Here is a 25,691-nt window from a genome sequence, read left to right on the forward strand (position 1 = left end):
TATGGTTTATCACAGGATATTGAATATAGTTCCCTGTTCTTATTTTTATTTATTTACTTATTTATTTATGGCTGTGTTGGGTCTTCATTGCTGCGTGCGGGCTTTCTCTAGTTGCGGCGAGCAGGGGCTACTCTTCATTGCGGTACGCGGGCTTCTCATTGCAGTGGCTTCTCTTGTTGTGGAGCACGGGCTCTAGGTGCGTGGGCTTCAGTAGTTGTGGCTCATGGGCTTCAGTAGTTGTGGCTCGCAGGTTTTAGAGCGCAGGCGCAGTAATTGTGGCACACGGGCTTAGTTGCTTCGCAGCATGTGGGATCTTCCCGGACCAGGGCTCAAACCCGTGTCCCTTGCATTGGCAGGCGATTCTTAACCTCTGCACCACTAGGGAAGCCCAAGATGGTTAATATTTTTCTAAAACTTCATCAGTGCTACCTGGCTGCAGCAATTATAAATTGTTCCTGGTTGTAAGATGTATCCAAATTTCAAAGATATTAAAATATAGAAGAAGATATAAATCTTAGAATCAATGAAATGAGATATATTTTAATATCAGTGTTGAAAGCTATATGTTTTTTTGTAAACCGAGTGGGAGTGAAGTATCTGACATTACATCACGATTTCCTTAATTTCTCTGAGAAGTATTTAAATGAGTATTTCTGATTTCAGGAAATTAAAACACTCTCTTTGCATATAAAGTCTCAAAAAAAGAAGTTAATCTTTTTAGCGGTAGATGCCAGGGCTAATAATTGTTGCATGAAAATTGGGTCAACAAATCACACCAATAAAGACAGCTTTGTTTTTTCTTCTCTTTTTAAGGCAAAAGCAACAACAATCAAAGAAGCCCTAGCCAGATGGGTGAGTTTATGAGTTTTTACTTCTTCTAGAAACCACATAAGGAGAATTTTTGGATAGTTATTTAAATATGACCATTCAATACAAGGGATCTTTGTGGTATTGGAACTGTTTAGCTATCTTGATGGTGTTAGTGGATACATGAGCCTACACAGGTGATAAAATTGTATAGAACTTAATGCACATGCAAACACATTTACACTTGTATGTACAAATAAAATTGGGAAAATCTGATTAAAATCAGTGGATTGCATCAATATCAATATCCTGGTTGTGATATTATACTATAGTTTTGAAAAATGTTACCATTGGGGGAAACTGGGCAAAGTGTATAAGGGATCTCTCTGTATTATTTTTTATAACTGCACATGAATTTTCAAGTGTCTCAATAAAAATTTCAATTAAAAAAATCTGACCATTGGAGAATTTAAATATGGAAAGGCTGATTCATCTGTTACTGTAATGGCTGTAATCTCTGTTACAGTACATTTTCTTTTTCAACTTTATCATCATTAAACTACATGTCATTTTCAGGTGATAGATTGATATGTGTTGTGGATTATCTAGGTTTTAGACAAGTGATGGTTTTAGCCTCTTGGAAGTTAGAACAGGGTCAGTCAATGTGGACAAACGAAAATCATGCATAGACAACTGAAAAAACATTGAATAAAAATACTAAAATGATGCTTAACATCGCTGATCATCAGGGAAATGCAAATCAAAACTGCAGTGAGATATCACCTCACGCCTGTTAAAATGGCTATCATCGAAAATACGAGAGAAAAGTGTTGGTGAGGATGCGGAGAAAAGAAACTCTTTTGCACTTTGGTGGGGATGTAAATGTAAATTGGTACAGTGTTATGGTAAATACTATGAAGGTTCCTCAAAAATTAAAAGTAGATCTACCATGTGATCCAGCCGTCCCACTTCTGCATATATATCTGAAGGAAATGAAACCACTATCTCAAAAGAGATACCTGTATCCCCATGTTCATTGCAGCATTATTCACAATAGCCAAGACATGAAAACAGCCTAAATGCTCATCAATGGATGAATGGATGAAGAAAATGTATATTTGTATACAATGGAATATTATTCAGCCATAAAAAGAAGGAAATCCTGCCATTTGCAACAACATGGAAGGACCTTGAGTGCATTATGCTAAATGACATAAGTCAGGTAGCTAAAGACAAATATTGTATGATCTCACTTACATGTGGAATCTAAAAAAGCTGAACTCATAGAAACAGATTAGAATGGTGGTGGCCAGAGCTGAGTGGAGGAAATGGGAAGAAGTTGGTCAAAGGTTATAAACTTCCAGTTATAAGATGAATAAGTTCTGGGGATCTAATGTACAGCATATTTAATAATACTGTATTATGTACTTGAAGGTTGCTAAGAGAGTAGATTTTTTTTTTAAATAAATTTATTTATTTATTTATTTTTGGCTGAGTTGGGTCTTTGTTGCTGCACGCCAGCTTTCTCTAGTTGCAGCCAGCGGGGGCTACTCTTCATTGCAGTGCACGGGTTTCTCATTGCAGTGGCTTCTCTTGCTGTGGAGCATGGGCTCTTGCCACGTGGGCTTCAGTAGTTGTGGCATGTGGGCTCAGTAGTTGTGGCTTGTGGGCTCTAGAGCACAGGCTCAGTAGTTGTGGCGCACAGGCTTAGTTGCTCCGTGGCATGTGGAATCTTCCCGGACCAGGGCTCAGACCCATGTCCCCTGCATTGACAGGCAGATTCTTAACCACTGTGCCACCAGGGAAGTCTGGAGAGTAGATCGTAAATGTTCTCAGCACACAAAAAAATAATGATATGAGGTGCTGGATGTGTTAACTAACCTTTTTCTGGTAATCATTTTTCAATGTATACATGTATCAAAGCATCACGTGGTATACCTTAAACATAAACAATGTTATATGTCAGTTATATCTCAATAAATCTGTAAAAAATAGTGATCATTTTATAATGTATAGAAATGTTGAATCACTATGTTGTACACTGGGAACTAACATAGTATTGTAGGTCAATTATATTTCAACAAACAAACAAACAAATTCATAGAAAAAGGCATCAGATTTGTGGTAACCAGAGCCAAGGAGCAGGGGTAGGGGGAATTGGATGAAGATGGTCAATAGGTACAAGCTCCCAGTTACAAGGTAAATAAGTACTAGGGGTGTAATGTACAACATGATTAATATAATTAACACTGCTATGTTATATATGAAAGTTAAAAGAGTAAATCCTAAGAGTTCTCATCACAAGGAAAAATTTTTTTCTTTTTCTTTTATTTTGTATCTTATGAGATGATGGATGTTCACTAAACTTATTGTGGTAATCGTTTTGTGATTTTATAAGTCAAATTGTTATGCTGTATATATTAAACTTATTCAGTGCTATATGTCATTATATCTGGAAAAAGTACACAATACATACACAAAATACATTTTTAAAAAGCATATAGTAATATTAGAGAGGAAACTGCATTGTAAAAAATGCATTAAATATAAACAAATATTTTGAATATAACATTCTATAAAGTTTGAACAGTTGTATTTCAGCATTATAGATAGAATTTCCATAGAGTATAGAGATGGCTCCTCAATTTCTATGCCCAGTGATAACATATTTGACTATGTTATCAGTTGTTTTTTTGTATAATAATGTATCTTTTGCTTTTGTAGCTGGGCTTTAAATAAAAAGTCTTTCAAGAAACTTGGTGTCTAGGGAAAATAGACAAAATGGGTAGGATAATGAAATATTTGAATTTTTGTTTTAGTGCTTATAAACTTCTTTGTACTCTAATTACATTAAAAAAATATTTTTCTGCTTAGTTAGTGAAAGATCTGTTTTGTTTAATAAAAAAGTGTGGAGTAGGCTTAGTATTAGGTTTGATTTCCTTCAATCAGATTTTAGGATTTTATTTTATTTATTTATAGTAACAAGTGGTTGGTTTTTTGGTTTGGTTTGTAGGTTCTATTTCTAGATTACATTATGGCCATAAATCTTTGACTTTAAGATTATTTGAAGACATCATGCTCATTCTTGCACTCATTAACCCAACATTTATTAAGGATCTACTTGGTGTCAGTCTCCCATCTCCTAACCTATAAATGTATGGCACAAAAAAAATACTGAGTGAATGTGTATTAGATCTCTTTCAACTGATTATATATTTTCTATTATTGATGTGTTATGATTTGATTTTTTAAAAACAAGCCTCTTTTGTGTCTAATATCAGGTTATAGAAAATATAGGAAAGTAAGAAAATGGTCCCTGAGCTGTAGGATCTTCTTGTTTTGTTGGAGAGATAGAGCTAACTCTAAGTACTGAGGTACTTAGAAACTATTATTAGGCAGCATATCCTGGTAATTAAAATTTAAACTGTGTACTTAGTACTGAAATTAAACTCTAAGGTAGAATTTAGTAGTAAATTATTGTAGAGCAAATAAATTTGACCTCAGCTTTGTCATAAAGAGAAAATCTTCCCAAATTCTTGGTATTTGGTGGTTCTAGCTCAGACTAAATTGTATATAGGAACAGAAAGATGAGATGACAGAAAGAGTTGATCTTATAGGTCTGAATCTGATACTTAGGAAAAGTTTGTTTAGGGAAAAGGAATTCTTCCCAGGAAAATGTTTTTGTTGTTGTGTTTTACTTTTGTTTATTAATTGATAGGCTCTAAAAGGATTTTTAAAATTACAGAAATAAAAGTTAGATTCTTTCCTCCTCTTTTCCATTTGGTTGAGACCTAAGAGTGAATTATCTGAATCAGCCATGTATAAGGCTAGTTATCAGGTTCAGTAAGTAAATGTTGTCAATAAGTGAACTGTCAAGAATGTACAGAATTATTGAGTTTTAATAATTGTTTTGAAATAAACGTTGAAAAGCCTTGAGAAATTTTGGCCTTTTCTAGTTCCACATTTGGATTATTTTCTTCCAAATTAATTTTTATCATAGGAAGAGAAAACCAGTCAGAAGCCATCCGAAGCCAGAGAGATAAAGCTGTATGCCCAGATTCCCCCTATAGAGAAGATGGATGCGTCCTTGTCCACACTCTTTAATTGCGAGTAAGTTCTCTTGTCTTTCTTCGTCCTTTCTAGTATTGCTATTAAGTTTCACTTCCTTTTCTAAATACACAAACTAGAAAAATATATTTATTTTCTTGATCTTCATTTCCCTTCCTTCCTTCCTTCCTTCCTTCCTTCCTTCCTTCCTTCCTTCTTTCCTCCCTCCCTCCCTCCCTTCTTTCTTTCTTTCTTTTTCTGATTCTCGCTTTGGCAAAGCCAAACATAAAAGATTATTGGTTTCTAGGATTATTAATAGATTAATCCTGAATAATCCTGTACTGTATTTTTTTACAGTACAATTTTTACAATATGCCTGGAGAATAGAAATTTCCTTGTCTCTTAGGAGAAGCTAAATAACACAATTAAACTATTTCTCTGTCATAAAATCTAGTACTTTCCCTTGTAAGATTATCCACCAAAGTCAATACTATACTTACTCAGAGACATAAGAGATACTGCTTTAAAAAATACTTTTCAAACTATGAAAATACATTGTAAAGCACCTAGAAGGGCTTCCCTGGTGGCGCAGTGGTTAAGAATCTGCCTGCCAATGCAGGGGACACGGATTTGATGCCTAGTCTGGGAAGATCCCACATGCCGCGGAGCAACTAAGCCTGTGCGCCACAACTACTGAGCCTGCGCTCTAGAGCCCACGAGCCACAACTACTGAGCCCACGTGCCACAACTACTGAAGCCCGCGTGCCTAGAGCCTGTGCTCCACAACAAGAGAAGCCACTGCACTGAGAAGCCGGCTCACCGCAACGAAGAGTAGCCCCTGCTCACCACAACTAGAGAAAGCCCGCGCACAGCAACGAAGACCCAAAGCAGCCAAAAATAAATAAATAAAAAAAAAAAAAAAAAAAAAAAGAGCCCTCTTTAAAAGTCATGAGGGACACAAAATAATTAAAAAAAAAAAAAAAAACCTAGAAAATATTAAAAGCACAAAGGGAAGTAATATCAACCAAAATTGCACACCTTTTGAGAACCAGTGTTAGCATTTTGTTTTTTATTTTATTATTTTTTAAATTTTTTGGCCGCACTGCAGGGCATGTGGGATCTTAGTTCCCCGACCAGGGATCAGGGATCTCACCCCTGCCCCCTGCAATGGAAGCACAGAGTCTTAACCATTGGACCGCCAGGGAAGTCTCAGCATTTTGATATAGCACCTTCTAATTTTTTTTTCCGAATTGGGATCAAGTTACATTTATTTGTAATCCTATTTATCCAAGACTTTAAGTATCAGATCTATATTTATTCCTTTTAACTTATTTTCTAAATACACACTTTTTAGCAGGGTTCTGTGGCTAATTTGAGGCAATTATACCATGACACCTTGTAACCGTGCTCTCAGGCTGCAGTGTCTTGTCAGGGGTGTAGAATGTTACAGAATCATTTGGGGTTCTTTCTGATCTCTTCATCCTGTGTTTTTCTAACTGTGGTCCCCTGGCTACTTATATAAGAATCTCCTTGTGCAGTAGATAAGCCCCACTCCAAATTTATAGAAACAGAATCTACTGATGAAACTAGGTATCTGTATTTATAATAAGCAATCTGAATGACTCTTAGATGCATATTTGTGAACTCATGCATTAGACTAATACCTGTCTTTGGAATTAAAGGGAAAAGCAAATGTATTTAGTTATTGTATGCAACTTGTCCTTTGTGATGAGAACACAATGTATTACATAAAAACCCACCTTAGATGTGTTTTTGGCTTCAAAAATCATGATTTCAAAGAGCATTATTTCAAAGTGGTCAAATATCTTTTTATCATAAAGCCATTTCAAAGGCAAGCATTTGAGAAGGTTCTGTACCCCATACCAAAGTACCTTGGAAACTGCTTAGAAAGAGTCACCCTGTTCATATTTTTGCTGACACTCTTTGAGCAGGTTGCCTAAACAACAATTAAAGAATCATTCCCCAACCGTAGTCCCAGATTTTCCAGTCCATTTTTCACTTTAACTGGTTGTTCTTGAGAATGGGGAATGACTAGAAAATACACAGATTTGACCAGTAATTTACAGTGTACAGTAATTGCTTTTAGTGTTTCAAGCAAAAAAAACAAAAAAAAAAAGAAGAAGAATTCCTCTTCAGGTCAAATCAGAAGGATAAGATCATATGTTCTAGAGTCAGTTTTTTGGCATCTTAAATTTGCCTGTGCTACATTCTGGTTGTATAATATCAGGCAAATTGCTTAACATCTTTGTGCCTCAGTTTCCTCATTTGTAAAATTTGGATAATAATACTTATTTCATAGGATTGTTCTGATGGTTAAAATAGTTAATACATGTAAAGTACTTAGAAGAATACTAGGCACACATTAAGTGTTCAATAAAATTAGCTTTTATTATATTCTTTGCATGAAATTTACTAAGATATTAAACGTTTTTGTCAAGAAAGGAAGATTAATAACGTGTAATTATGCTCCCTTTAAAAATTTGTTTTTATACAATTAAAGTATGTATAGGAAAAAAATCTAGAAAAATATATACGAACTATTAAAAGTCATTATCTCTGGAGGAATGTGTGGGGTGGTTAGGATTACATAACTTTTTATTATACACATATCATGGACATTTTCCCAAGTTGGTATGTATAGCCCAATCTTGTTTGCTTTAGTGGCAGATAGTATTTCATTATCTGTATTCCTCAGCTGATGGGTATTTATAAATTTTTCCCACTTTTTTGCTATTACAATACAGTAAATAATCTAATTCATATATTTTTTGGCATTTGTATTAGTATTTCAATAGGACATATTCCTAGAAATGAATTACTGGGTCAAAAATACATGCATTTAAAAATTTAATAGATAACACCAAATTACCCTCAAAAAGGTTTTTTTGATTTTATACAATAGTGTATATTAACTTTTGTAATCAGGGAAAAAGTATGAAGATTTCAAAATGAAGGAATACATGTCATGTCTGAGAGGGAAAAAAGGATTCAGTGTAAAAGGAAATGTGACTTAAATATCATCTTCTGTGGGTACTTGAGGAATAATTTCTGATATACCATTAACATTTTTTTCTTATTAATTCAAGTGTTCCTTTTTTTTTTTTTAGGAAGCTTTCACTGTCTACAAACTGCATTGAAAAAATTGCAAACCTGAATGGCTTAAGTAAGTGATCCACAGTAACAGATGGTTCTTGGATTTTGTAGTTATTTGGAATAAACATTCCAGAGGCACTACATAATCCTAGAAGCTGGCACCTGTTTTAACCACAGTAATTGTCAGATGTCAGAAAGAATATATAAACCATGTGTCTTATTTAATTATCCAAAGAAAAGTAGAGATAACATGAAACCTGAGCAGTTTAAAGACATTATAAAGTTTTTGTAGTGTTAGAATTGAAATATCTTAAATAGAAAATCAGGTTTTTTATATTTTTTTGTTCAGATTTATCTTATGTTTCATACTTATTATATTTAAAATTTTATTCTTGACCATCCCTGTTTTTCCTGGGCTCCTTGTCTTTGTTAATGACATCGACACCTTCGCAGTTGCCAAGGCTCCTTGTGCTAGTTGCCTGTGGCTGCAGAAACTTGGTGGCTTAAAACTGCAGAAATGTATTCCCTCACTGTTCTAGAGGCCAGAAGTCTGAAATCAGTTTCACTGGGCCAAAATCAAGAGGGCCACACCTTCTCTAGAGGCTTCAGGGGAGAATCTTTTCCTTGCCTTTTCTAGATTCTGATGGCTGCCAGATTCCTTGGCTTGTGACTGTGTCACTCCAATATCTGCCTCTGTCGTCATATTGCCTTCTCCTCTTTTGTCTCTGTCATATCTTTCTCTGTCACCCTCTTATGAGGATACATGTGATTACATTTAGGGAACACCTGGGTAATCAAGGATACTCTCCCCATCTTAAGATCCCTAACTTAATCACATCTGCAAAGTAATTTTTCCCCACGTATAGTAACATTCACAGGTTCCAGGGATTAGGATATAGGTATCTTTTGGTGAGCCATTATTTAGCCTATCATATTTCCCTTTACTTCCCTCAAGCCCTACATGCAAGTTCATCCGTAAGTCCTGTTAACTCTATTCTTTGAAAGAGCTCTCAAATAATTTGTTGCTTTTCCATTTCCAGGAGCTACAGCTTTAATTTAGACCCTCATCATCTCCCCCTTAGGTCATATTTTTTAGATGTTTTTTATCACTTCCCACAGTAAGAAATACATTTGAATTAACGACTCAGTGTATATATATTCATATGAATACACATATCAAATATAGCATATACATATGAACTGGATTAAAATTTGTAAAACAATATTTACCCTTATAGCATAGGTTCCAGTATAAATTTTTTTAGCGTGATTTCATTGTTTTTTAAATGCTTGTCACAACCCACTAAGTTGATTTCACATGACCCACAGTTTGAAAAAACACTGCCTTACAACTTCTGTTATAGCCTCCCAGTTGATCTCCTTGTCTCCTATCTTTCTGTTCTTCCATTGACCTTCAGCACTGACACCAGAGTTTTCTTTTTAAAAATATTGTTCTCATTATCATTCCTCCAGATCAGAGACCTTTAATGCCTCCCCTTTGCCTAATAAAGACCAGATGCCTTAAGGGTGCATTCAGGGTCATCTAAAAGCTTGTGACATCCTCTTCACACCCAAACATATAATTCTTTTTTTATGACTTTGTGCACTTGTTAATGCAGTGCTTTTCATTGAGAACAGCCCCTTCCTCTAGCAGGAAAACCCTACAAGAAACAAAATTAAGATTAAGAATGCCAAGTTTAAATGTCATTTAGAGGGAGACCCCTAAAGACTTCTTTAATCTCCATCATCATAATAATTACTCTTTCTTGGGAACATTTATAACAGTCTACCTTAGATTATAATAATAATTACTTACTTCATATAGTTATTGTGAAGATTAAATGAGTAGTGTGTATAAAGTTCTTAGAATAGTGCCTACTGCATATAAGTGCTCAAGAAATATTAGCTGTTATTATAGTTAGTGAGGAATATGTTCTGTCTCTTCAGATAATGAGCTCCTTGAGGGCAAACATCACATCTTATTAATATTTCTATCTTCTATTCCAAATCTCCATCCCCCCCCCAGTACCATACTCAAAGGTGCACTCAGTATTTACATAGTGCTGGAGAGGAAGTGTTCACTATTAGAGTTGTGTATTAGATGATTCCGTCTATTCCATTTTTCACTGACTCATTAAACAATTTATATTTCATTTTATTCCCTATTCTTTGTCTGTATTTGAAATAACTTGCTTAAAGGAGACTAAATTGATAACATATTATTTATCAGTATGGATAACATGCTTTTCTTTCATAAAAACATGACTATGACAATATGAAAATGAAAATATGAAAAATCTTCTATATAAGGCTGGTAATGGGTTTGAACTCATATTCTCTTTGGTCAATTGGTAGTGACTCTCAGGAAAGTCGTATGAAGAAGAGTTCCAAAAATTCAGTGGAAAAGAGTACCTTGATCAATTATTGATGTCTGATGTAGGCATGGAATGAGAGAGAATAGGCATTTGTACCATGTATTTGCTATATTTGATGCATCTCATTTTAGTTCTGCTTATAACAAATGGTATTTCTGCAGTCTATGGAGAGAATACACTTTGTCTGTGACTATGAAGCAAAATGAAGCCAACTGATTCATGCAAGAGATTGAATATATGACGCTAGCTTGCCTCCCACCCCTTTCCTTTCATGAGCACTATAGTCTTACCTACTACGCTGTGATAAGAGGATCTGAAATAAGTAGGTATTCCTATTTAACAGTGGGGTTATAAGGCAGAATAACCCTAACAGCAGTATATATTGTTTCAAAACTGTGACTAGAAAACTGTATGACATGACTATGTTCAAAACTGTGACTAAAAAGCTGTACAATGTGAATATTAATACTCTCATATTAAAGACTAGAAAGTAAAGTTTCTTGGTAAAAAAGTATACTCCTTCAGTTTACTAAATAAGTAAACATAAAACTTTAAGATATTGTTTTGATTTTCATCAGGACCTAAGAAGAAAAAAACAGTGTTTTCCTTCTAGTGGTGCTCTCTACTTATGCAGCATATAAAATATGGAAAATGCGTAATTCTGTAATGTTAGAAGAGTTAATCTATTAAGTTTGATATCATTATTTACTTCCCCGTACAGCAATAAGTAAGATCTCTTTAGCCTTTCATTGCCATTTTCATGTGCATTTTTAAAAAAAGGAGTTGTGTGTATTTAAGTTAGATACTATCTTTAAAAGATTTGTATATATCTGTTATCTCTAATTTCTGAGATCAGTTCTTATCTTAGTTGACCTAAGTGTATTTTGACATGGATGATTTCTCTTCTGTTTGAAGCAATTTCAGTATTGGATTTCTAGGACACTGTACCCTTCTGATTTTCTCCTGCCTTTTTGGCTACTTCTTCCCAGTCTCATGTCCTCAAATTTTAAATGTTGGAGTATCTGGGGACTCAGTTCTTGGATCTCTTCTCTTTTCTATCTTCACCTACTCCCTAGATTATCTCATCCAGATCATGGTTTTACCATCTATATGCTGATGGCTCCCAAATTTATATCTCTAGTCCATACATCTCCTCTGAACTCCAGATTCACACATTCAGTTGCCCGACATTTCCATTGGATGTCTACTGGACATCTCATACTTAACATGTCCAATACTGAGTCCTGATGTCCTTCCCCAGCCCTAGCTAACCCAACTTCTTGTGTGTCTGTCTCAGATAGTGACAACTGCATTCTTCTAGTTGCTCAGGCCAAACTCCTTGGTAATTTCTTGACTCCTCTCTCACTATATATGCCTGATACACACACACGTACATCATTTATTTGTACTTACCATGGATTAAGCCTTGTGCTGAATATTTTAGACAATTATCTCATTTAATCCTTATACTCTTATAAGGTAGATCCTATACTTCCTCATTTTACATATGACAAAACTGAGATTCTTAAGAGGTTTGGTTACTTCCCTAGAGAGTTAGGATTGGAACTCAGTTATGGATTTGTGCTCTTAACCATTGAATTATGGATGTTATAGAACAGTGCCATCCAACAGAATTATCTGCACTGTCCCAATTCAGTTGCCACTAGCCATATGTAGCTATTAGGCTCTTGAAATGTGATTAATGTGATGGAGAAACTGAATTTTTTATCGTATTTAATTTTAATTAAATTAAATATCCACATGTGGTTAGTAACTACCATACTGGACAGCATAGTTATAGAAGTTTAAGTTGTGAAAATTAAATGTATAACTTATGCATAAGTAATCACAGTAGTTTTTTAGGACAGAAGTGAGGTTTCCTGTGTTTTACTAGAAATCTTTTATTTTAATTTTGAAAAATAATGTATGTACATGGTTTTATGCAAATAGTTCAGAAGATGGTACAGTTAAAAATGTCTTCCTCCAGGGGCTTCCCTGGTGGTCCAGTGGGTAAGACTCCACGCTTCCAATACAGGGGGCCTGGGTTCGATCCCTGGTCAGAGAACTAGATCCCGCATGCATGCTGCAATTAAGAGTTTGCATGCAGCAACTAAGAGTCCGCATGCCACAACTAAGAAGCCCACATGCCTCAACTAAAGATCCCTCATGCCACAATGAAGATCCCGCATGCCGCAACTAAGACCCGTTGCAGCCAAAATTAAATAAATAAATAAATAAATAAATAAAAATAAAAATATCTTCCTCCGACCATAGACTGACTCTCAGTTCCTCCCCCAAACCAACCACTGTTTCTACTTTTCTCTTCCAGAAATAGCCTATAGATATAAAAATAGAAACATTCTTTTAAAAAATACAAATAGACATTTTTTAACCAATCACAATTTAATTATTTTAAAAAATGAAAGCAAAAGATTTTTAAAATACTGATTCATTTGATTTCACTTCTAATCCTTTGTGGAGCAAGGTGGACCAAACATGAATATGTTTTCTATTTTCTAGTGTAAGTCCTCATATTATAAGAGATTTGAAATATATATGCTCCCAAATTTAAAGTTCAAATCTTCTTTACTCTTATTTTATCCTTATAATATTAAAACCATGCATTTCAAATAGCTAACCATTTAAAATTTAACATTGGCATGATGTGCAATTGTAGTTGTAGTGTTTACCTTAGTGATATGTCTATGTTATTTCTTACTTGATTACCACGTTTTATTAATACAGCCTTTTTTATTATATAAGGATATTATATAAGTGTATTTTTTTAATTAAAAAAATTATTATTATTATTTTTTAAATTTTTGGCTGCATTGGGTCTTCGTTTCTGCACATGGGCTTTCTCTAGTTGCAGCGAGCGGGGGCTGGTTTTCGTTGCGATGCATGGGCTTCTCATTGCGGCGGCTTCTCTTGCTGTGGAGCACGAACTCTAGGCGCATGACTTCAGTAGTTGTGGCACGCGAGCTCAGTAGTTGTGACTCAAGGGCTCCAGAGTGCAGGCTCAGTAGTTGTGGCACATGGGCTTAGTTGCTCTGTGCATGTGGGATCTTCCTGGACCAGGGCTCAAACCCGTGTCCCCTGCATTGGCTGGCGGATTCTTAACCACTGCGCCACCAGAGAAGTCCCTATATAAATGTATTAAAGCTTTATTATATTAGATTTATAACAATTGTGTAATATGATTCTAATAAACCAAAATTGTTTTCTTTCCTCTACAGAAAACTTGAGAATATTGTCTTTAGGAAGAAACAACATAAAGAACTTAAATGGACTGGTAGGTTGTTATTTATTACTTAAAAAAGCATACACTCTTTTTCTTGAGTATTCAAATAATACTTGTCTGTTGCAGAAACTTTACAAAATAGAAAAGCAAATATAAAAATTACCTATAAACCACTGCTAACATTTTGATTGACATCTTTCTTGCCTTTTTTTCCTATTCTTTGGTGGGTATGTAGAGAATGAAATCATACCATATATATTGTCTTGCATCTCTTTTTTTTACTTAGTATATAAAGATCATTTTTTCCATGTCATTCATTCATTCAGCAAATTCATTCAATATATTTACTGAATGCCTGCTTTTAGCCAGGCACTGTTCTAGGCACTAGAGATACAGCAGGATATAAAATAAAGTCCTTGCTCTCATTGAATTTAAATTATAGTGGAGGGAGACAGACTAGAAAATAATTGTATAATAATACATCAGGTGGTGATGAATGCAATGAAGATAAACGAGACATATATATTCCAAATAGATAATTATTTCCATTAAATTTTACTGTTAAAAATTATCTCAAGTTTCTGCCTGGCCAGAAAATTTTAAATTCTAATTTTATATTTTCCTAATTTATATATTTTTCCAAATTTATGTTATCTTCCTATGTGGTTAACATGCCATCTCTGTCTTTGTAGCATTTATATGGATTTTATGGTGATCATGGAATAAAATATAATTATTGATTTAAAAAAAACAAAAACAAAAATGAGGCATATAAGAGAACGTAGATTGATGGGAAGTCCTCTCTAAAAGTGAGAATGTAGGCTCTAGAGCTGACCAAGGGACCAGTGCTCCAGACTGAAGAGGGACAGCAAGTGCAGATGTCTTGAAACTGAAGCTCCTTGGTATGCTTGAGTAAGAGCAAGAGTTGAATGAGGGAGAATTGTCCTCAGTGGTGAGAGGGAGCCAAGAACCAATCCTTATAGGACTTGGTAAGATTTTAGATTTTTTTCCAAGTGGCTTGCAAAGCCATTGGAGGTTTTTGATCAGAGGATGTTATTTAAGTTTTTAAAATAATTTTCAACCATACTTTTTTAATGACAGCATAATATTCTGTTTTATTGATGTACCATAATTTATTTAAATAAGTTATTATTCATTATTTATTTCCAGTTTGGAGTTATTATAATCAATGCTGTTATAAATCTCCTTTTAGCTATATTATTGCACACATCTATGAATAATTCCTTGGATAAATTCCTTGAAATGGAATTGCTGGGTCAAAAGTATGAATTTCTTTTAAGGCTTTTGTGACATATTATCAAGTTACCCTTTGGAAAGCTTGTAACAATTTATACTACCATCAATAATGTATGAGCGTTTTCATTTCCCTTTACCAACCTTGGGCATTTTTAAATTTTTAAAAGTTTTTGACAGTGTATTTTATTTGTATATTTATTGGCCATTTGAATTTCCTTGCAAAGTTGAGATGAAACAATATTGTAAAACTAGGCAATTTCAGAAAAGATGAAACTAATTTCTTTTTCTTGTGTATGTTCCCCAAAATATAATAATTTTTTTTTAAAGTGCTGATTGTTAAATACTTCATAAAAACCCTGAAATATTTTGTCACTTGGGTTTCCTGTCCCCCTCCAAGCCCGATAACTCTAGCTTGTTCTTCATAAGAGTCAATGAGGCTGAAACTGCAGTGCTTCCCAACAATAACCTCCCAAGACCAGACAGGCTAAAATGACCATTCCCCTCCCCCACCCATTACAGAAACAGCCAAAACACGTGAATAGGAGTCAGTGTTCAGAGGTGCAATTTTGGAATTATCTTGAATTATCTGATAATATTCCCACATCTACATGTCTACTTACTGACATAAATTTATAAAATGCTTGGAAATTCTTAGAGATTACATTCTGTAGTTAAATAAAGGGAGTTTTCTCCCCCAAAACAATAACCAGTAGATGAATTATTTGCTTTCTAGCTAGATATGATGAATAAAATCCTAATGATCTATAAAAAAAATTTTTTTTGATGTTCTAAATGATTGGTAAATGTAACGACATTTTGCCTTCTCTTCATTCTGTGAGCCTTAGATGGTAAAAATGTCATATATAGGGACATTATTCATAATGTATAAAATATTAAATTATAGTACAAAAATTCAGAATTTATTATACTTCAGCCTAAACATTACTTTGAATTATCTGAAAAGGAAGAGCTTGCAAATAAATATACCCCTAAATTTTTAGGGCCAATATGATAAATGCTTGATGTTCCCCCAGGTATTTACAGAACACCAGATTCTCAACTATTGATATGGTGTATAATTTCTCCCAATAAATGTAATATATACCTAGAAACCACAAAGAAATTGTAAATATAGGATTAAAGGCATGTATGGCGATATTATCTAGCTGAACCATCATTTACTTAGATCTCTTTACTTTCTATAGACTGCCATCAATAACCCCCAACAGTTGGTTTTTTCCCCAGGATATATGTATGTGTGTGTGTGTGTGTGTATACATACACCAAAAACATTTAACCAGTCCAAAAGGTTTACTACTTATGCAAAGACTAAAGAAAAATACGTCTCCATAGGGATACAGATGGTGGACTTCAAATAGGTTCACATGCTAACTGAGTTATTCATCTAGACACATCAGCCTCATAGCATGATTTGAATAGCTGCCTCAGTAAGTTACAAATAACTACTCTAATATGTGAAACATGGAATGTTAAATTGAAGAAAAGGAGTCTATTTAAAACTACTTAGGAAAACTGACTATTAAGGTACATTATAAGCCTGTTCTTATATGTGATTGGCTGGCCTCTGCTTTCCTTTCGGATCTCATTTCATATTACTTTTCTTCCAAGTTGGTAATCTCCAGCCACTGGCCTTCTTTCTCTTCCTTGAACATGCCAGGTTCATTCCCACCTGAGGACATTTGTACTTGCTGTTTCCTCTTCCTTAAAAAACTCTGTTACCCTGGATTTCCACATTACTGGCTCCTTAACTTTCACACTTCAGTTCAGATGTCACTTCCTCAAAAGAGACCCAACTATCCTATATATAAAGCAGTCCTCTAGACAATAACTCTTATCACCTATAATTTTTTTCCATTTTTCTTATTTGTTTATTCTCTTTCCCTCTCTCTGTCTCTCCCTCTGTCTCTGTCTCTTTCTCTCTGTGTCACACACACACAAATCCTGATAAGCAAGTCAGTTCTGTTCATCACCATCTACACTGGTGCTTGATACATGTAGTAGGCACTCTATAAATATTTATTGTGACTTAATAATGCTTTGTAATATTACTAATTAGAAAAACTATTAGGTTAAAATTTTAATTCTAAGAGTAATAGATGTAATTGTATTTAAAAAACAAATCAAGCAATTCATAAATGTATGAAATACACTGTGAAAGTCTTTCCTCTCCCTACCTCTTCAAATCTATGAGGTAACTGAAATAATATTGGTATACTTTAAATTTTTTTCTGTGCACAAATAAACAGATATCTCTGTGTGTGTGTGTGTGTGTGTGTGTGTGTGTATGCATGTGTATGCATGTGAGTGTGTGTGTAATATATATTTATACTGATAATATACTGGGCATATTTTTCCTGATTTTTCATTCAATAATATATCAGGAATATCCTTCCATGTAAAAACGGCAAATCTAATGCATTCTTTTCAATAGCTGTTGTCTTCTACATTATCAGTATATGGCAATGTATTTAACTATTCATATACTGCTGAATATTTAGAGTATTTCCAGATATTTTATTGAGGAAGGGGCGTCTGTCTCTCTTTTTTTTGCTATTACAAATCATGCTGTAGTGAACATCTTTTTACATATATCCTTTAGCAGTTATTTGAATCTTTACATGGGCTAGATTCCTAAAAGTAGAAAAGCTGAGGTTATTTTTGTGCATTTAAATTTTTGACAAGTACCTCAGATTGCTCCCACAACGCTTATGCCAGTTTCCACTTCCATCAATGGTATAAGGGTGAGGATTACTCCCTCCACCCTCAACATCCCTGAGTATTATCCATATTTTTAATATTTGCCAATATGATAGGCAAAAAGGGAGTATTACATTGTTTTAATCTGTATTCTTTAGTTAGTTGTGACTTTGAACATCTTTTTATATACTTATTGGTTATGCATGTTTCCTCTTTTGGAAATTGACCTAACATTTTTTACCCATTTTCTACTTTTATCTTTTTCTTATTAAATTCTAGGCACTCCTCAATATTCCTAATATTTATCCAGTATTGATAATGTTATTCCTATTATTGTTGTTACATTTATGAACTGTGTAGCAGACCCTTTACATGCATTATCTCATTTGAAACTCACAACAAGTAGATAATATCCTCATTTTAAGATAAAAAATCCTCAGTCCTCATTTTAAGATAAAGAAACTGAGGCTCAGATAGTTATGTAAAATGCCCAGGTATAGTGAACAGGCACTGTTAAACCCTATTGCTGAGATGAACAGTCTGTCAATAGCTATCAGTGTCTTCAATGTGTATTTAGTTTGTCCCAACTATTCTATATCGAGGAGTTTTTCATACTCACATACATGAACAAAGATGGTGGACCAAGTACATTCATTGAAATATAGCTTGTATAAAAGACTGCAACAATCTAAGTGCCTATCAGTAGTAGACTAGCTAAACAAAATATATCAAGGGGGAAAATGAGGTAGGACTTACCTATATGTGCTGAAATAGAATAATTTGCAAAGTATATTATTAAATGAAAAGAAGCAAAGTGGATATTTCTCTGTACATATATGCATAGAATATTTCTGATGATAGCTGTTACCTCTGGGGAAGGGAACGGGCGTGGGTGAGAAAGAGACTTTTCATTATACTTGTTTGCACTATTTGATTTTTGTTATGTTGTTATCTTGTGTGTTACTCTTTTTTAAAAAATATTTTATATTTTTATTTAGGTGATGATTATGTATGTTACTCTTTAAATCAAAAAAAACAACTAATGATCCCCCCTCAAAATACAAACAAAATATTTGTGCACTCATATTCATAGCAGCATTATGCACAATAGTCAAAAGATGGAAGCAACCCAAGTGTCCATCTACAAATGAATAGCTAAACAGACAAAAGAAAAGATGATGAAGGAGAGAAAAAGGGCAGGAGGGAAGAGGAAAAGGTGGAGGACTTAGTCAAATCTAGGCAATCTGATTGCAATTTCCACACTGCAATTTAATGCAAAGTTTTCAGAATTATTTAATATATTTTCTCTTAGTTTGTCACTTATCTTTTTACTTTATTCATAGTTGCCATATGGAGTTTTAAAATTTTTATTTGTCAAATCTTTATAACATCTGTGTTTTGTATCTTATATAGGTCTTCACTTCTAGATTATAAAAAAATCATCTTATATTTTCTTTTAGTACTTCTATTGTTTTTTAAGTATAAATTTAAAAAGTTTATACCTTTAATCCATCTGGAGTTTATTTTTGCAAATTGCATGTGACAGATATCAGACCTTATTTTTTTTCCTCCAAATGGTTAGCCATATATTGAAAAGTCTCCTTTTCCTACTGTTTGGAAATGCCACATACTAAATAAACTCTTGTATATGCATGGGTAGGTTACTGGATGGTCAAGTTTCTTTCTTTCTTTTTTTTTTAAGGCTAATCCTTTTGGCAAGTGCTTTTTATTTATTTTATTTATTTATTTAAAATATTTACTTATTTATTTAGGCTGTGCAGGATCTTTAGTTGTGACATGCAGACTTCTTAGTTGCAGCATGCGGATCTTAGTTGCGGCATGTGGGATCTAGTTCCCTGACCAGGGATCGAACCTGGGCCCCCTGCATCGGGAGCGTGGAGTCTTACCCACTGGACCACCAGGGAAGTCCCTCAAGTGTCTTTCTGTTTGTTGTGTTACCTATATATTTCAGCTCCAATATCATGTTGCTTTACATTTCTTTCGCTTTATAATATGTTTTGATATCTACTGAGACAAGTCCTCTCTCTTTGTTCAAAATGTTTGTGGCTTTTCTTGGACATTTACTCTTCAAGAGAAACTTGAAAATCAGCCTATCAAGTTCATAAAAAATAAAATCCCATTGGAAGTCTTAGTAGAGTTGCATTGAATCTATAGATTGACTTGGAGAGAATTGATTTCTTTTCATTTTAGAAAACCAAACCTCTATACCTATTAAACAGTAACTTCCCATTGTCTCCTCCCCACCAGCTCTGGCAACCACCATTCTACTTTCCGTCTCTATGAATTCGACTACTCTAGATATCTCATATAAGTAGAATCATACAGTATTTGTCTTTTTGTGACTGGCTTAGTTCACTTAGCATAATGTCCTCAAGTTTCATCCATGTTGTAGTATATATCAGAATTTCTTTCCTTTTTAAGGATGAATAATATTCTGTTGTATGAATAGACCATATTTTGTTTATCCATTCATCCATCAACGAACACTTGGGTTGTTTCTTCCTTTTGGCTGTTGTAAATTATGCTGCTATGAACATGGGTATCCAAATATCTCTTTGAAACCCTACTTTAAATTATTTTGGATATATGCCCAGGAGTGGGATTGCTGGTTCATAATGTTTTTAATTTTTGGATGAACTGCCAAAATGTTTTCCACAGCATCTACACCATTCTACATTCACACCAACAGTGCACAAGTGTTCCAATTTCTCCATATCCTTGCCAATACTTGTTATTTTCTGTTTGTTTGACAGTAGTCATCCTAACAGGTATGAGGTGCTAGCTCATTGTGCCAGCCTCCTTATTTTACAGAGTTAGAAACTAAGAAGAGAAGTGATTTATTCACATGCAGAAGCAGACCAGTTTGCTAAATGCCTGTTCATTCAATGTACAGTTCTCCAAAGGGCTAGTTTATTGAATGACAGATTTCACTGAATTGAGTCACACAGACTTAGCCAGTTTTTAGTGATTAACATTCACCAGATTGCTTCACCAAAGTTTGTCTTTATTACCTACTTAAAATATATAGAAAATTGTGTTGCTTGGAATGGTTTCAACACCTTTTAAACTTTTCTTTAAGATTTTATTTAGTGTTAATTTTAGTGCAGCTGTTTTATCCCAGCTGTTAGATTTGTCAGTCCATCTTTGTAGAATGTCAGTTTCATATTTTAGACACTGATCACTTCTCAAATGATTAAAACACATAAAAATAGTAATCTAATTGAGTTGGGTAGTGAATTGTTATATTTAGGGAAGTAGGAAAAACAGTGGAATAGATTGAAAATGTACTGAAAGACAAAACTATGCCCTGGACACCCAAAATCTATACAACATTTGTTAGTCAATATACATAAGAAATTCTCATTCTGCAATGAGAATTTATATTCCCAAGTAAAGTCCCCAAATGCACAGAACTTTGGTCGTGGCAGAACAGCTGCATCCAAATGGCTGAAAACTAAACTGAAACTCAATTAATGCTTGTAAGGAATGAACAAAGCACAACAGACATCTTCAGAAGTTATCCTGTCTAAAGTAATTTCTATCCTATCCTATCTAAAACAAATTGCTATAATTTGTAAGTAGTTAACCAGTTTTTCAGTAAATCAGTAAAAGAGTAAATTCAGCAAATTGGCTGTTTGGAGAATTGATCAAATTGGCTAGGTGAAAACTGACCAAGAGTCCTCATCTGCACATGTAAAACGACACTAAGTAAGTGGCAGAACCCAGAATTGAGCCTAAACTTTCTAATTAGTATTATTTAGTCACTATTTTTTCTGCTGCCTCACACTTTCAGTGCCAGGATGGACTGATTTAAAAGTTTCTTTTACTTCGAAATTGTTGTTTCTTCTACTGAGAAAGTTGAAACTAAGATGAATTGTGGGCCTTGGGATGACACACAGAACTAACTCAGACCACTCCATTCTCAGCTTTTCCCCTTGGTTCCATCTGTATGGAAAATGCATTAATGATCTTTATCCAGAGTACATTTTTTCTCTTTATAGTCTGCAAAGGGACAGTTACCAGGACATAGACCTGGGTCCTACATTCTAGCATTACCATGTGGATGTAGGTAAATTCTTTAGGGTTAAGAGGGGATTGAGCATTGAATTGATTCTGCCTAGTCATTTTTTTGTTTTTTAAGGAACAAATAATCACTACATTTTGTCTTTTGTGTATGGAAGAAGGAAAAGTTTTTGTGCCACTATTGATTGTATCTAGCATTTAAGGGTCAGTGTGACATAATCATTATAGTATAATGAAAAGACTATGAGTTTTAAGTTGAGTTTTATACATCAGAAAAAATAAGGTGAATTGATGCATAGATAGCAGGATGGATAGATGGACCAGATATGTTATAGGAAAAGGATAGTAGAATGTTAATGGTAGAAGCTGGATAGTAGATATATGGGTATTTACTATAATATTCTTTCAACTTTTTTACGTTTGAAAGTTTTCATAATAAATATTTTTTAAAAACCCTGAAATTTAGACATAGGTCTACTATTTAATAACATTGTTGGGAATTCCTTGGTGGTCCAGTGGTTAGGACTGCACGCTTTCACTGCTGTGGGCTTGGGCTCTATCCCTGGTAGGGGAACTAAGATCCTGCAAGCTGCGTGGTGCAGCCAAAAAAAAAAAAAAATAGCATTGTGAGCTTAGAAAAATCCCTTAATCTATCTAGAATAGAAATCAAATAACCTGCTTTGCCTATCTTAATTAAATAAGGATCAAATAATACAATGTATAGGGAAGTAATTTGAAAAGTATATTATTCAATAAAAATGATAAAATAGTGCTCTTATTTCCCCTCTTGGTGATTTCAGTAGCTATTCTTAGTTCAGATCAGTTTGAAGAGAGGAAGAAAATGTTCTACTTGGCTTTCTTAATGAGAAAAAACTCCCACACAGCCTTCAGCTCTCCTGCCGTGGACAGGTTGGTCTCGGTTCTCTCTGAAGGCCATTGTCTTTATGTTTATGAGGAAGGGGACAGAAGGAAAAGCTTAAAAATAAGTATGTAAATCAAATTGCTTTCTTTTTCAGGAAGCAGTAGGGGACACGTTAGAAGAACTGTGGATCTCCTACAATTTTATTGAGAAGTTGAAAGGGATCCATGTAATGAAGAAATTGAAGATTCTTTACATGTCTAATAACCTGGTGAAAGACTGGGGTAAGTGAGGCTGGCTCTTTGCTAACCTTCTACCTCATGTTTATAGAAAATAGCCCTATAGGGAACAAGATACGAAATGGGGACATTTCTTTCTAAGCACAGAGGGAAATAGCTATAGGAGTTCCTATATTTCATCTAAACACTTGAAATTTACATTTAAATATTTACTTAGAATGATTATAATTGAATAGGTCCTGGTCCTATTAATCATGAAAAAAATTAAACTATTGTCCAAAGGCCAAAAGGAATCGGTTTAATAATTCTTGAGTGGAAGACTTATTTAATGTATATATTGCTTTTCTTTTTTATTGTACATTATCCATTTAGCATTTTAAAGCCCTATTGTGTGCCATGAACTATGCCAGGCTGTTGAGATACATAGTTGAATAGGACATTATCCCTGCCCTCAAGGAGTTCACAGCTTAGTGGGAAAGATTAGTTTATGAGTTAATAATTAGAAAACTGTGTGATAAGTTCTACAACAGAGGCTTGAATGAGTTGCTTTAAGAATTTAGAGATGAGAGAATGGGTAGAGACAAAGGCAGTTTAGCTCAGCTGATACTGATGTAGTACAGTATAGAGAAGACCTGTCACTGGAGATTGATTTGTTGATTCTGAACCTCATTTCCTCTTCTTATCCCATCCTTAGATTAGCATAAAGGTAGAAGAGGTACATCTCGCTTTCCCTCCCTTTCCATAGTGTCTTCAGAGAATGACTTCATATGGTATCATTTCCCCTACTTCCTTCAAAATCTTCAACAGCGAATTGTTCTGAATAGTCACAAACTGAGGGCTAGTGATACTGGGATTCACCCTTCAAAATCATAAGAGTAAAACTTGCCATTTTAATATGGAATGTATTCTTTGTACTTGTAGGTGAATTTGTGAAGCTGGCAGAACTGCCATGCCTAGAAGACCTGGTGTTTGTAGGCAATCCCTTGGAAGAGAAACATTCTGCTGAAGGGAACTGGATTGACGAGGCAACCAAGAGAGTACCCAAACTGAAAAAGCTAGATGGTGAGTGACTCTGGGCCAGCTTGGAAACGTTTTCTGGGTGTAAGAATTGAATTTGTAGTGCGGAATCATGAAAAGGAGCGAAACTAAAGAAAATGATAGGTTATCTCTGGTCTCCAAGGCCATTTCTGTCCATAGGAAATTTTGTGGTCCCAGTTTGGGCCAGAGTGAGATGAAAGACTTCTAGAATATTTAGACTGGTATAAGATCATCCCTAAACCAAAAGCTTATAAGAAAGCTGGGTTTATTCTCAAGTCCCAAACGTATTATTTTGCAAAATAATTAGACATAAATAGTAAGGAGTTGCTTTTTCACAATTGGATCAAAATTGTAACGTTCTCTCTCCCTCTCCCCCCTAATTTTAGTTTCTCAATACCTAAGATAGGTGAAAATGTCAGGAGAGATCCCTGACTGACTGGGTTCAAGTCCCAGTTCTAGCTTTTTTGTCATTGGGCTGGTTAATTCATCTCACCAAACTTTGTTCTTTTGTCATCTGAAAACCAGAAATGATAAAAGAGTCACAGACCTCCCTGGGTCTTTCCTCCTTCCAGTGGTCCTATGAGGAAGCCAGGCCATTTTTACCTTAAACCTACACAATGTTATATATCAATCATATCTCAATAAAGTTGGGGGGAAAAGATAATGAACATATATATCACCCCCAAAAATTTCCTTTTGCCTCTTTGTAATCCCTCCCTCCTGCTGCTCACCACCATCCTTCCCAAGGCAGTCACTGATCTGCTTTCTGTCCCTATAGATTAGTTTGTATTTTATAGAGTTTTATATAAATGGAATCATGCAGAATGTTCCCTTTTTCCCCTCTGGTTACATACCTAGCGGTAAAATAACAAAGACAGTAGATTGCCTCTTGTGGGAGGTACAGGAATAAACAGGAAGATGCAAACAGGTTTCTTAGATACTGGTGATGTTCTGTTTCCTAAACTGGGTGGTGGGTATACAATAATTGGTTTTGTTACTCTTTATTTATATTGTATCTATATGAATGAATATTTCATAATTTAAAATAAAATAGAACAAAAGAGAGGGTACATTAGAGCCTTGGACTTCAGCCTCTTTATGTTCAACTTTGACCTCTAGAAACCAGTTGAAATCATTTGTCTTCCTTTCTCATTGTGCACAGGAAGTGAACCCCTTCCATTAAGAATGGAAAAGAATCCCTTATGTAGACCCTGAATAGACCAAGCCACATTATATACAGCCTTTTGGACCAAATATTGACTTCAGGCCAATCTGAACAGCCCCTAGAAAAACCAGCTGGTCTATCCTAAACCAGTGAGATGGACCAGAACACAGGTGGCCACAGCTGCTAGCTTGCCTCTTTTTGCTCCTCTTCAGTTGCTTGTAAGAAAAACTGAGGGGTGTTAAAGAGCTAAAATGAAAAAGACAGACAATACCAAATGTTAGTGGAACATGGAGCAACTAGAACTCTCATACCCTGCTGGATAGTAATGTAACTTGGTATAACTTTGGAAAACTGGCATTATCTACAGAAGCTCTACATACATATCCCACATGACCCAGCAACTTTTCTCCTAGCTGTATACCCAGAAGAAAAGAACATGGATGTTTACCAAAAGACCTGTATGACAATGCTCATTGCACCACTATTTTAATAGCTATAAATTGGAAACAACCCAAACGCCCAACAACAAAAGAATAGATAAGTAAATTATGACATATTCGTACAATGGAATATTAAACAGCAATGAGAATGAATGAACTATAGCTTCACACAATATACATAAATCATATAAACATAATGTTGAGCAAAAGAAGCCAGACACAGAGCACACGCTACATCATTCTATTCATATCAGTTTCAAAATCAGGCAAAATAATCCATGGTGTTAGACATTAGGATAGAATATACCTTTTGTGGGGGGACAGTGACTGGAAGGGGACCTGAGGAA

The 25,691-nt window shown here is 34.6% G+C and overlaps 1 protein-coding gene and 1 non-coding gene across 2 annotated transcripts in view; one reads left to right on the forward strand and one right to left on the reverse strand.

The window, feature by feature from the left end:
• Positions 1-25,691, forward strand: part of DNAL1 (dynein axonemal light chain 1) — a 33,214-nt gene that overhangs the window by 6,215 nt on the left and 1,308 nt on the right. The window contains exons 2-7 of the mRNA XM_059914610.1: positions 814-852; positions 4,808-4,917; positions 7,983-8,038; positions 13,580-13,635; positions 22,620-22,746; positions 23,623-23,763. Of these exons, the coding sequence (XP_059770593.1) occupies positions 814-852; positions 4,808-4,917; positions 7,983-8,038; positions 13,580-13,635; positions 22,620-22,746; positions 23,623-23,763 (529 nt within the window). The remainder of the gene's footprint in view (positions 1-813; positions 853-4,807; positions 4,918-7,982; positions 8,039-13,579; positions 13,636-22,619; positions 22,747-23,622; positions 23,764-25,691) is intronic.
• Positions 19,412-19,484, reverse strand: TRNAR-CCG (transfer RNA arginine (anticodon CCG)). Its single transcript has one exon. It is a non-coding gene; the product is annotated as a tRNA-Arg (tRNA).

Source organism: Balaenoptera ricei, chromosome 2 (genome assembly GCF_028023285.1).
Source record: "Balaenoptera ricei isolate mBalRic1 chromosome 2, mBalRic1.hap2, whole genome shotgun sequence".
Classification (NCBI taxonomy): domain Eukaryota; kingdom Metazoa; phylum Chordata; class Mammalia; order Artiodactyla; family Balaenopteridae; genus Balaenoptera; species Balaenoptera ricei.